This window comes from Cetorhinus maximus, chromosome 11 (assembly GCF_964194155.1).
Source record: "Cetorhinus maximus chromosome 11, sCetMax3.hap1.1, whole genome shotgun sequence".
Lineage (NCBI taxonomy): Eukaryota > Metazoa > Chordata > Chondrichthyes > Lamniformes > Cetorhinidae > Cetorhinus > Cetorhinus maximus.
The window spans coordinates 38,892,020-38,906,125 of NC_135889.1; the positions used below are offsets into that span (position 1 = coordinate 38,892,020).

At 41.4% G+C, this 14,106-nt stretch overlaps 1 protein-coding gene across 2 annotated transcripts in view; it reads left to right on the forward strand.

The window, feature by feature from the left end:
• pgap1 (post-GPI attachment to proteins inositol deacylase 1) overlaps positions 1 to 14,106 on the forward strand; it is a 165,696-nt gene that overhangs the window by 89,962 nt on the left and 61,628 nt on the right. For both annotated transcript variants that reach the window (XR_013577940.1, XM_078551836.1), the window contains exon 19: positions 10,753 to 10,791. Coding sequence is in view for 1 of the 2 variants with exons in the window: in XM_078551836.1 (XP_078407962.1) it covers positions 10,753 to 10,791 (39 nt within the window). In the remaining variant the exon portion in view is untranslated. The remainder of the gene's footprint in view (positions 1 to 10,752; positions 10,792 to 14,106) is intronic.

A 14,106-nucleotide genomic window follows, 5' to 3' on the forward strand; every position in this document is an offset into this window, starting at 1 on the left:
GTGGTGGAGACGAAGTCCCGCCTTCACATTGAGGATACCCTCCATTGTGTTGTGTGGCACTACCACCGTGCTAACTGGGATAGATTTTAAACAGATCTAGCAACTCAAGATTGGGCATCCATGAGACGCTGTGGGCCATCAGCAGCAGCAGAATTGTACTCGAACATAATCTGTAACCTTGTGCCTCAGCATATCCCCCACTCTACCATTACCATCAAGCCAGGGGATCAACCCTGGTTCAATGAAGAGGGCAGGAGGGCATGCGAGGAGCAACACCAGACGTGCCTAAAAACGTGGTCTCAACCTGGTGAAGCTATAACATAGGACTACTTGTGTGCCAAACAGCAAAAGCAGCAAGTGATAGACAGGGCCAAGCGATCCCACAACCAACAGATCAGATCTAAGCTCTGCAGTCCTGCCACATCCAGTCGTGAGTGGTGGTGGACAATTAAACAGCTCACTAGAGGAGGAGGCTCCACAAATATCCCCATCCTCAATGATGGAGGAGCCCATCACATCAGTGCAAAAGATAAGGCTGAAGCATTTGCTGCAATCTTCAGCTAGGAGTGTTGAGTGGATGATCCATCTTGGCATCCTCCAGAGGTCCCCAGCATCACAGATGCCAGTCTTCAGCCAATTCTAGAAATAGGAAGATAGTGCAGCTGAACACGTGGCTAAACAGATGGTGTAGGAGGGAGGGTTTCCGATATCTGGATCATTGGGATCTCTTCCGGGGCAGGTGGGACCTGTAGAAGAAGGACGGGTTGCATCTAAACTGGAGGGGCACCAATATCCTGGCTGCGAGGTTTGCTAGTGTCACTCGGGAGGGTTTAAACTAGTATGGCAGGGGGGTGGGAACCAGAGCAATAGGTCAGCAGGTGAAATAAAGGACTGGGAACCAGTGAATATGGCTAGTAGGACTAAGAGGAAGGGCAGGCAGGGAGAAATTACTGAACACAGTGGGACTGGGGGTCTGAAATGCATTTGTTTCAATGCGAGAAGTATAACAGGCAAGGCAGATGAGCTTAGAGCTTGCATTAGCACTTGGGACTATGATGTTATTGCTATTACAGAGACTTGGTTGAAGGATGGACAGGATTGGCAGGTAAACGTTCCAGGATTTAGATGTTTCAGGCAGGATAGAGAGGGATGTAGACGAGGTGGGGGAGTTGCACTGCTGGTTAAGGGGAATATCACAGCTGTAAGACAGGAGGACACCTCGTTGGGCTCATGCAGCGGGGCAATATGGGTAGAGCTCCGGAATAGGAAGGGTGCAGTCACAATGTTGGGGATTTACTATGGGCCTCCCAATTGCCGGCGGGAGATTGAGGAACAGTTATGTAGGCAGATTTTGGAAAGATGTAAAAGCAATAGGGTTGTTGTGGTGGGTGATTTTAACTTTCCCTATATTGACTGGGAATCACTTAGTGCTAGGGGTTTGGATGGTGCAGTAAGTACCAATTAGTAAGGTGCATCCAGGAGGGCTTCCTGAGACAATATGTAGATAGTCCAACTAGGGAAGGGGCAATACTGGACCTGGTATTAGGGAATGAACCCGGCCAGGTGGTCGAAGTTTCAGTAGGAGAGCATTTTGGGAAAAGTGACCATAATTCAGTAAGTTTCAAGGTACTGGTGGATAAGGATAACAGGAGTCCTTGGGTTAAGGTGCTTAATTGGGGGAAGGCTAATTATAACAATATTAGGCAGGAACTGAGGAATCTAGACTGGAGGCGGATGTTTGAGGGCAAATCAACAACTGACATGTGGGGGGGTTTTCAAACGTCAGTTGATAAGAATTCAGGACCGGCATGTTCCTGCTGGGATGAAGGATAAGCATGGCAAGTTTCAGGAACCTTGGATAACGAAAGATATTGTGAGATTAGTCAAAAAGAAAAGGGAAGCATTCGTAAGGGCTAGAAGGCTGGGAACAGATGAAGCCCGTGGAGAATACAAAGAAAGTAGGAAGAAACTTAAGCAAGGATTCAGGAGGGCTAAAAGGGGTCATGAAAAGTCACTGGCAACCAGGATTAAGGAAAATCCCAAGGCCTTTTATACATATGTAAAAAGCAAGAGCGTAGTCATCAGTATTCACCAAAGAGAAGGACTTAGCGGTCGATTTGTCTAGGGAAGAGTGTATAGATAGCCTGGATCATGTTGAGATCAAAAAAGAAGAGGTGTTAGGCGACTTGAAGAATATTAAGGTGGATAAGTCCCCAGGGCCAGAAGGGATCTACCCCAGAGTGCTGAGGGAGGCAAGGGAGAAGATTGCTGGGGCCTTGACAGAAATCTTTGTATCCTCACTGGCTACGGGTGAGGTCCCAGAGGACTGGAGACTGGCCAATGTTGTTCCATTATTTAAGAAGGGTAGCAGGGATAATCCGGGAAATTACAGGCCGGTGAGCCTTACGTCAGTGGTAGGGAATTTATTGGAGAAGATTCTTCGTGACAGGATTTACTACCATTTGGAAGCAAATGGGCGTATTAGTGAGAGGCAGCATGGTTTTGTGAAGGGGAGGTCGTGTCTCACTAACTTGATCGAGTTTTTCGAGGAAGTGACAAAGATGATCGACGGTGGAAGGGCAGTGGATGTTATATGCATGGATTTCAGTAAGGCCTTTGACAAGGTCCCTCATGGCAGACTGGTACAGAAGGTAAAGTCGCACGGGATCAGAGGTGAGCTGGCAGGATGGATACAGAATTGGCTTGGTCATAGAAGACAGAGGGTAGCAGTGGAAGGGTGCTTTTCTGAATGGAGAGCTGTGACTAGTGGTGTTCCGCAGGGATCAGTGCTGGGACCTTTGCTGTTTGTAGAATACATAAATGATTTGGAGGAAAATGTAACTGGGCTAATTAGTAAGTTTGCAGACGACACTAAGGTTGGAGGAGTTGCAGATAGTGAAGAGGATTGTCAAAGGATACAATGGGATATAGATCGGTTGGAGACTTGGGCGGAGAAATGGCAGATGAAGTTTAATCCGGACAAATGCGAGGTAATGCATTTTGGAAGGTCTAATACAGGTAGGAATTATACAGTAAATGGCAGAACCCCTAAGTGCATCGACGGGCAGAGGGATCCAAGTACAGGTCCACAGGTCACTGAAAGTGGCAACGCAGGTGGATAAGATAGTCAGGAAGGCATATGGCATGCTTGCCTTCATCGGCAGGGGTATTGAGTATAAAAGCTGGGAAGTCATGCTGCAGCTGTATAGAACCTTGGTTAGGCTACACTTGGAATATTGCGTGCAATTCTGGTCACCACGTTACCAGAAGGATATGGAGGCGTTGGAGAGGGTGCAGAGAAGGTTTACCAGGATGCTGCCTGGTCTGGATGTTATTAGCTATGAGGAGAGGTTGGAGAAACTCGGATTGTTCTCACTGGAGCGACGGAGATTGAGGGGCAACTTGATAGAAGTTTACAAAATTATGAGTGGCATGGACAGAGCAGGTAGTCAGAAGCTTTTTCCCAGGGTGGAAGAGTCAAATACTAGGGGACATAGATTTAAGGTGAGAGGAGAAAACTATAAAGGAGATGTGCGGGGCAAGTTTTTTAACGCAGAGGGTAGTGAGTGTCTGGAATTCGCTGCCAGAGGAGGTGGTGGAAGCAGGTACGATAGTGGTGTTTAAGAGGCAGCTTGACAAATACATGAATAGGATGGGAATAGAGGGATACGGACCCCGGAAGTGCAAAATGTTTTAGTTGATGGGCAATGTGATTGGCGCAGGTTTGGAGGGCCGAAGGTCCTGTTCCTGTGTTGTACTTTTCTTTGTTCTTTGTTCTAAAGGAGAAGGCATGAACAAGAGGACTTGTTCTTAAATTAAAACTACAGCAGTTAAGTGAATCTTGAAAAAATAATCTCCATACAAATGGTTGTGAAAATGTGCTTGAGAAGTAAAGGTATTAAAGGGATCTGGAAAAAGCAAGAAAATGGAATTGATGAAGATAGAGCTATCAGGGTAACATAATGGACAAGCATGATTGACAGAACAAATGACATATTCCTGTTCTTTTTGAGCGAGGTTGAAGAAATCAGAAAAAAGTTAAAATATTCATGATAATATGATAATGACTAAGACTGCACTGTTAAGATCTATAGAAGGGTTTATAGGAAAACAGTTCTGGTCATTTGGTTTCTTTCCCTTATTGTTCCTAAAATCTTACCCACTGCTGATGTTAAGCTGACCGACCTGTCATCACGAAGAATATCGTGATACCCTTTCCTGAATAAGGGTGTCACATTTGTCACTTTCCATTCCTTTGGCACCTCCCCTGTATCTAGGGAAGATTGGAAGATTATGGCAAGCCCTTCCACTATCTCCACTCCCACTTCATTCATCAACCTAGGATGAAAACCATCTAGACCAGGTGACTTATTCACTCTAAGCTTAGCCAGCCTTTCCAGGGCATCCTTCCCATCCATTACATCCATCATCCCCACTTTTAGCAATATTTTGTCAGCATCCTCTTTACTCAGTAAATACCAATACAAAGTACTCATTGGGTTGGATTTTATGGCCCCCTACTGGGTGTGTTTCCAGGGGATTGGGGGGGGGGGGGCACATAAAATACAAGGGGTGACAAGCTCATCACCTTCCTGCTCACACCATAATATGATGGGTGCATGGGCGCTAAAATAGGCAGTCCACCTGCCATTTTAAAATAAATAATAAGGGCAATTGAGCTTGTTACCAAGCCAGTTGACCTGTATTTCACACTGCCCATGCCATAAAATGGTTGGCGTAGGCAGGCAGGCGGGATTGGGCTAGCTGTTTTGAAAATAAAATTATGTAAAGGAGGGGGCAAAGCATGCGGAGGCACCCTTTATGCCTACTGCCTGACCTCCGAAACCTGCCCCCTTGCCGCCCCCCCACACCTCCCCACCCTCGACTGCCCAATTCTCCCCACCCAAAAAGCCCCGACTTACCTGGCTCCGGCGTCCATCTTCTCTTTTCCGTGGAGATGCTTGCCGTCCCAGCGGCGCCCACTACTTAGTTCTGGCACTGCTTGGACTGCTAGAGCTGCCGGCCAATTTCTTAGAGTAGCATGTTCCAGAGCCAACCAGAGAGTAGCCTGTTCTAGACCTAGTAACGTGCAGGTTTAATTAATGACCTTATGCTAAAGGAGCCTCTAGGTAGTAGTGATCATAATATGCTTGAATTTCACATTCAGTTTGAAGGAGAGATGGGTAAAAAGTGTGGGTCTAGGACTAGTATCTTAAACTTAAATAAAGGCAAATACAAGGAAATGAGAACAGAGTTGTAAAAGTGAACTTGGAAAATAGGTTAAATGGTAGGACAGTAGAGAAACAATGACAGACATTTAAGGAAATATTCCATTACTTTCAGCAAAGGTATATTTCATTGAGAAAGAAAGACCCTAGGAGAAGGATGCACCATCTGTAGCTAACTAAGAAAGTTAAAGATAGTATCAAATTATAAGAAAAAGTGTACAATACTGTGAAGTTTAGGGGTAGGTTAGAAGATTGGACAAATTTTAGAAATCAGCAAAGAATAACAAAAAAAACGAGAGAGAAATTAAAGTATGAGAGTAAACTAGCTAGAAATATAAGAACAGATAGATAGTAAGAGGTTTCATGAGTATTTAAAGAGGAAAAGAGTAACTGAAGTGAGTGTTGGCCCTTTAGAGGGTGAGACTGGAGAATTAATAATGGGAAACAAGGAAATGGCAGATGCATTGAACAGGTATTTTGCATGTCTTCACTGTAGAAGACACAAAAAACATATCAAAAATAGTTGAAATCATCAATAGGTAAAAGGGAGGGAGGAACTTAAAACAATCACTAGGAAAAAGGTACTGGGAAAAGTATTAGAACTAAAGGTTGACAAGTCTCCTGGACCTGATGGCTTTCATCCTAGGGTTTTAAAAGAAGTTGCTGAAAAGATAGATGCATTGGTTGTCATCTTGCAAAATTCGTTAGTTTCCCAGGGATTTGAAAATGGCTAATGTAACACCTCTATTCAAGAAAGGAGGGAGATGGAAAGCAGGAAATTATAGTCAAGTTAGCCTCACATCTGTCATAAGGAAAATGCTAGAATCTATTGTTAAGGAGGTATAGCAGGATATTTAGAAAATCGCAATACAATCAGACAGAGTCAACATGGTTTCATGAATGGGACATCATGTTTGACTAATTTATTAGAATTCTTTGAGGATGTAATAAGCAACATGGATAAAGGGGAACCATAGATGTGGTGTATTTGGATTTCCAGATGGCATTTGACAAGGTGCAACATCAAAGGTTAATTCATAAAATAAGAGCTCATGCTGCAGAGGATAACATATTAGCATGGATAGAGGATTGGCTAGTTAACAGTAGGGTTAAATGGGTAATTTTTGGGTTGGAAAGCTGTTGCTATGAAGTGCCACAGGGTTCAGTTAGGGCCTCACCTATTTACAATCTATATCAATGACTTGGATGGAGGGGCTGAAGGTATGACAGCTAAATTTGCTGTTGACGCAAAGATAGGTAGGAAAGTAAATTGTGAAGAGGACATAAGGAGTCTGCAAAGAGGTATAGATAGGTTAGGTGAGTGGGCAAAAATTTGGCAGCTGGAGTATAATGTGGGAAAATGTGAACTTTTCCACTTTGGCAGGAACAATAGAAAAGCAGTATATTATTTGAATGGAGAGAAACTGCAAAACTCTACGGTATAGAGCGATCTGGCACATGAATCACAAAGTTGGTATGCAAGTGCAGCAAGTAATTAGGAAAGCACATGGAATATTGACATTTATTGCAAGGGAAATCGAGTATACAAGTAGGGAAGTTATGGGGTGCAGGGCATTGGTGAGACCACGCCTGGAGTACTGTGTCCAGTTTTGGTCTTCTTACTTAAGAAAGGATATAATTGCATTAAAAACAGCTCAGAGAAGGGTCATTCGACTGATACCTGCGATGGAGGGGTTATCTTATGAGAAAAGGTTGGTCAGGTTGGGCCTGTATCCATTGGAGTTTAGAAGAATGAGAGGTGATCTTATTGAAACATATAGATCCTGAGGGGACTTGACATCTTGCAAAATTCGGGTGGATGGTGAGAGGATGTTTCTCCTTTTGGGAGAATCTAGAACCAGGGAGCACACTTTAAAAGTTAGGGGTCTCCCGTTTAAGACTGCGGTAAGGAGAATTTTTTTCTCTTAAGGTTGTTAGCCTGTGGAATTCTCTCCCCAAGAAAGCAGTGGAGGCTGGGTCATTGAATATGTTCAAGACTGAGTTGGATAGACTTTTGATCAGCAAGGGAGTTGAGTGTTATGGGGCAGACAGGAAAGTGAGGTTGAGACCACAGTCAGATCAGCCATGATCTTATTGAATGGCAGAGTGGGATCAAATGGCTGAATGGCCTATTCTTGATCCTAATTCTTGTGAGTTATACCTGCTTACTATTTACGTGCCGATAGAGGATATTTGGGTTCCCTTTTTATTGTTAACTGTCATTCTAATCTCTCATTCCCTCTTTGCCAGTCTTAACTTCCTCTTCATTTTCCCTTTCAACTTATTACATTTGGCCTGGTTTTCACTTGAAGAATTCACCTGACATGCATCATGCACCTTTTTGTTTCATCATAATCTTTATCACCCTTGTCAATCAAGGAGCCCTGGCATTAGTTCCCTTACCTTTTCCCTCTTGTTGGAATGTACCTAGCCTGTACCTGAAATATCTTCTCCTTAAAGTTCACCCATTGTTACCTTACTGTTTTTCCAGTCAAACTTTGGTTCCATTTTTTCCTGGCAAGATCCCCCCTCATCCCATTGAATGGGATAAATTGTCCTCTACCCAAGTGTTCCCACAGACACCGGTCCGTTTGGCCCACCTCATTCCCTAGTGCTAGTGCCTCCTTCCTATTTGGACCAAGAACTTACTGGTCACAGAATCACAGAATCTTTATGTTGCAGAAGGAGGCCATTTGGCCCGTTGAGTCTGCACTGGCTCTCTGAAAGAGCATTCTGCCTAGACCCACTTCCCCTGCCCTAACCCCATAGCCCTGCACATTCTCTCTTTTCAGATAGCCATCCAATTCCCTTTTGAGTATCTTGATCAAACTTGCCTCCCCCACCCTCTCAGGAAGTTTGTTCCAGACTTCAACCACCCTCTGGGTGATGAAATTTTTCTTCACATCACTTTCACTCGTTTTGCCAATTATTTTGAACCTGTGCCCTCTAGATCTTGATGCTCCCTTGAGTGGGAACAGTTTCTCACTATTTACCCTCTCCATACCTGTCAGGATTTTGAATACCTCTATCAAGTCTCCTCTCAGCCGCCTTTTCTTCAAGGAAAACATTTCCAACCTCTCCAATCTATCCCCATAACTATAGTTCTTCATCCCTGGAATCATCCTTGTGAATCTCCTCTGCTCTTTCCAATGCCTTCACATCCTTCCTCAAGTATGGTGCCCAGACCGGGACGCAGTACTCCAGATGAGGCCTCACTCGTGTCTTGTACAAGTTCACCATGACCTCCTTACTCTTGTACTCAGTGCCCCAATTAATAAAGCCTCAGGTACTATATGTTTTGTTAACTGCCCTCTCAACATGCCCTGCCATCTTCAATGACTTATGGTCCCTCTGTTCTTGCATCTCTTTTAGAGTTTCTCCCTTTATTTTATACTATGTCTCCATATTCTTCCTGCCAAAATGAATCACCTCACATTCCTCCATCTTCTTTCCCTTTTCTCTAACATTACCCAATCAATGTTTGGGTAATTAGAGTCCTCTAATATCATCACTCAATAGTTCTTGCACATCTCTGATTTCCCTGCCGATTTGCTCCTCTGTCTCTCTCTCTCACTATTTGGAGGCATATGGAATACCCCTTGTAGCGTGATCATATTCTTCTGCTTCTCACCTCTAATCAAATGAATCCTGTTTTTGCCCCATCCAGGACGTTTTTCCAACACTACAATGTGTTCCCTATAATCAGTACTGCTATTCCCATCTCCCTTTTTCTCTTTATCTATTGTTTCTGAATACTTTGTGTCCTTGAGTATTAAGCATCCAGTCTTTACCATTTTTAATCTACATTTCAGTTATCGTCACTACATATATTCCCAGTCACTACTTGTGCAACTACAATCATTTGCTTGCTCTTAGTTTTATTCTTATGGTTACATCTGCCAGATAATGCTGAATGCTTGCAAAGGATATTCCCATTCTGACTTCTTCTTCTGGTGTTGCAGTTCACCAAGCTACTTTGATAGGGATTGAATGTGTTAGATATGAAAAGAATTATTCTCATTTTTCTTGGCGAGAAAAAACTATTCACTAAGAAACAAGAAAATGCTTTAGAATCAAGTAATGCTATATGAAAACATACTAAAACATTACACTAACTTCTTGCCATGTTTGACATTCTCAGTATGGTCCAATCCTATGAAATAGTTTGAAATCCAGTCGGACTAAAGGAAAAGTTTGAATTCAAAATCTTAAAACACAGCTTCATTCCTGGTGAGAATATGCACCCACTTTGACAAACAAGTTCTAGGATAGCCTTTCCGATACAATTTGCTCGTAGAATCCAAATGATCTATTAAGATGAAACTTTGAGGAAGAGGAAAGCTAATATTTTGTACTGCATTTAGCAATTAAATAAATTACTGAAGATTAAGGGCTTCAGTAAATACTGCATCTTTCTATTCATAGCAAACACACAGGAATTGAAAGGGAAAGAATAGGAGTTGATATTTCAGTTCATTTAGCTCTGCTGCAATTAGTTAATGGTTTAATGAGAGTTATTATGGGCAGCTCGAGATTGTGCTCACAGATGGTGAAACCTTTGCAGTGTGCAATTGTCTTCATTGTATTTTGCTGAATATTCGTATTGGAATAAGCATTACAACTATCCATTAAGATTTCTTTTAAGCAATGGTGTTTCTCATTTTCTTGTTAAAATCCTTATTGAAGAGAACATAATGATTTTACTGGTCATGAATTTGTACAGTGTAGCGAAGAGTATATCATAATTGCCGTTTATACAGGATATCAGTCCTAACGACATAAAATTTAAAAAAACAAGGTTTCATAGAAATAGGATAAAGCCCTTGTAGGTTCTAATTAAATAATTGTAACATAATTAAATGACCTGAGAAAGGGCTGTTCAACAGTGCTCCTATTCCTAACAGAAATTGAAAGCACTTAGTAAAGGACTGAATTTACAGTAATCTGATTTTAAATATACAAAATATAGATGTTTCCTTTTCTCAAAATTATGGCGCTCAATAGGTCCACTGAACTTCACAGGAAGTGAGTAACTAAATTTCCTTAGACAGTATGTAGTTCTTTCAGGTCAGTCTCCTGCATAGTGTTATCACCATGTACACGTCAACATAAGTAGTGCAGAGATAGATAAATAACAGGAACTCATCCTTGTAACTGACTTTTTAGAAGAATCCTGATTAGTAAGATACATTTATAGATATGGTTCTTCACAATTCCCATTACAGTTTTTGGTCCTAAAATGTGTTAAGTTATAACAATTGTAAATTGTTTCAAAATGAATGCCTAGTGAATGAGAGCTGAATCCCATTAAATATTAATATTTAAAGAGCAACACAGGAACCCAATGAGTGGCTACAGTATGAAGAAGTAAATCATTATTAGTATTTTGAATCAAAATAATTTCTGTGTTCAATCATTTTAAAATTTTAAAAACTGTGACATTCATTTATATCTTTACCTGCTTTGTCAGAGATTCTTATTTATTTCTCCATTTCAAATCAGAATTTTGTTTCTTCTGTTTTAGATAACCATCAGGACGTCTTTCCTTGAAGTACTTGGGCAGGTAAGGTGATTATGGTTTAGTTTACATTTTATCCTGTTTCATTAGGGTGATGTGAACACCACCTGCATATGTATAAACAATGTTTAAAAATTTACTGTTCAACATTTGTGTAGAAGTCATTTTGCTGAAAAATTGTGTGCTTTCCATTAATGGGGACAATATTCCTAGGCTTAGCGCCCAACCAGCATCTGAAAAACCATGCAATGTAGAAGCAAAAAGGGCACCTATCCTTTTCTTCTATTCTGTGCCTGAATAGCAGAGTTCTGCTGTATGGTTTTTCAGGTATTTAAACTTGAAGAAGGTAAATTTCATGCAGATAAATCGTATAGACCTGTGCACATAGAGTTCAAGGGCCAGATTTTCATGAAAGAGAAGGGACAGTTTCAGGACAGTTTTGAATCCACAAACACGTCTCGGTTAAGGAGGCCCTCACCTGCTATAATTTTTGTTCCGGGTAGGTGGGGGCAGAATGGAGATGGGCCCGCCACCTCCAGATGCAGGCCCGATGCAGCAGCGGAGACAGGCGGATGTTGAGATAGCAGGTTAGAAGGCCAGTCTCTATTTATTGGGAATTGGTCCAGTTGTGATCATGTCTGTCAGGCCCTTAAGCTCCCCACTCCCGACCCCACCAACCCCCATGCCTGTGACCTACCTCCCATGCCCCCTGACAACAAGAAAAAATAAAGTTATTGGAAATTATTTTAAAATAGCGTTCTATTGGGAGTCTGTGGCTATGTGTGTGTCTTAATTGGATTAAAACCAGCTAGTCTGGGTGCTTTGGGGCGTTAATTAGATAAACGTAAGGAGGGTAGAAGGTAAAGTGTAAATTTGCATTTGTTAAAAGAAACCATTCAAGACTGCGGGTGAAATCTTACACCTAACTAGAAGACGCCAAGCAATGTGTTTATTTTTTTCAGCTTACTAATAAAATTGGTGGGATGAAAGAATGTTATTGTTAGATGAGGTAAAGTTAAAAGCCTAGTGACACAATGGAAAATTTACATTCAAAGAGAAAGATATGTATAAGGAGAAAGGAGATTGTGTGCAAGGCAGAGGCATTTTAAAATCCAACAAGTGTGAGAAGCCTCCAGCCTGTAAGCCTCAAGTCTGCCTGCAAGGACCCAGAGCTGAAAGAAACTCCTTTTGAATGCAACTGTCCAGGGTGTGCTTTGCCGGAGGTTTGTTAAATCTGAGTTTTACTAAGATAAAAGCAAAATACTGTGGATGCTGGAAATCTGAAACAAAAACAAAAATTGTTGGAAAACCTCAGCAGGTCTGACAGCATCTGTGGAGAGAAAGACAGAGTTAACGTTTCGAGTCCATATGACTCTTCATCAGAACGGATCTGATACACCATTCTGATGAAGAGTCATATGCACGTGAAAGGTTAACTCTGTCTTTCTCTCCACAGATGTTGTCAGACCTGTTGAGGTTTTCCAGCAATTTTTGTTTTCGTTGTCCATGAGTTTTATTGTTGCCATACTGGGGGTGTAATTGAGAGCCAGATTAATTAGGGGATTTCTGTAGTTATTATAGTAGTAATTTTGTAGACATATGTATGTGTTTACAATCTTTCTTGTATGAATAAATGTTTAATTTAGTTTTATAAAAAGCCTCTTGAGACTTGGTGGCCTTATTACTACTGAATTCAAAGCCTGCATCTCAAAACATACAAATTACAAAAATGGGTTATGACAGTTGTTTCAAGTTTCCTTCTGGGATTTGAACAACTCAACCTTTACCATCGGCTGTGTCATAATACCCCATGCACTCTCATATCCACGTGCCCTTCCCATGCTCCCATACCCCTTCCATTGCCTCCATGCATCCTCCATATCCACTTTTCCAGTATCTACTATGTACAGAAGCACTGAGCCAATGACAAATCTAGAAGCCTCTGAAGTGACCCTAAAACTGATAACATAAGCAGAGGCTTTGACAAGATACTTTGAAAATATCTGCTCAGCTTACAACATCTTAAAAGCATCAATTAATCACAGCTATTCATCATATCAGTGTCAGGCTTTAAACTGAATAATGGGGGTGGCGGGGGTGGCGTGGGGAGGTGGTTGCGGAGGCTTCACATGAGGGGAGATTTGGAAAGTTGAAGAGAAAAGTACAGGGTAGCGATACAGGTAAGAGTATGTCAGGAAGTGACAGAGCATACAAATGTAAGAATACACCAAGTAAGGTCAAAGTAGGGAAAAATGGTAAAAAAGACAGAAGGAAAGGCTCTTCATCTGAATGTATGCAGCATTCTTAACAAAATGGATGAATTGATGAGACAAATATAAATAAATGAATATGATATGATAGCCATTAAGGGACATGGTTGCAAAGTGACTTGAATATACAAGGATATTTTGACATTTTGGAAGGACAGGAATAAAATAAAAGGAGGTGGGGTAGCTCTGTTAATAAAGGATGAGATCAGTACATTAGTAAGAAATTATTTTGGTTTGGAGGATCAAGATGTAGAATCAGTTGAGTGGAGATAAGAAATATCAAAAGAAAGGAGTCAATGATGGGGATAGCTTATAGGTCCACTGACAGTAGCTACACCATAGGGCAGAGTATAAATTAATAAATAATGGAGGCTTGCAAGAAAGGTATGGCAATCATCATGGGCGATTTTAACCTTCATTTTAATTGGACAAATCCAGATTGGCAAAGGTAGCCTGGAGGATGAGTTCATAGAGTGCATTCAGGGCAGTGTCTCAGAATAATATGTTCTGGAACCAACCAGGGAACAGGCTATTTTAGACCTGGTAATGTGTAATGAGGCAGGATTAGTTAATGACCTCATAGTAAAGGATCCTCTTGGTTAGTAAGACCATAACATGGTAGATTTTCACGTTCAGTTTGAGAGTGAGAAATGTGGGTCTGAAAGCAGTGTCTTGAACTTAAATAAAGGCAATAATGAGGGTATGAAGTCAGAGTTGGCTAAAGTGCAATGGACAAATTGGTTAAAAGATAAGATATTAGAGAAGCAGTGGCAGACATTTGAGGAGATATTTCATAATGCTCAACAAAGATATATTCCATTGAGAAAGAAAACCCTAGGAGAAGGATGCACCAGCTGTGGCTAACCAATGAAGTTTTGGATGGTATTAAATTGAAAGACATACAATACTGCAAAGATTAGTAGTAGACCTGAAGATTAGGAAAATTTTAGAAACCAGCAAAAGATGACTAAACGAATAATAAAGAGGGAGAAATTGGAGTATGAGAAATATAAAAACAGACAGTAAAAGCTTCTATAAATATTTAAAAAGGAAAAGAATAGCTAAAGTGAGTGTTAGTCCCTTGGAGGAT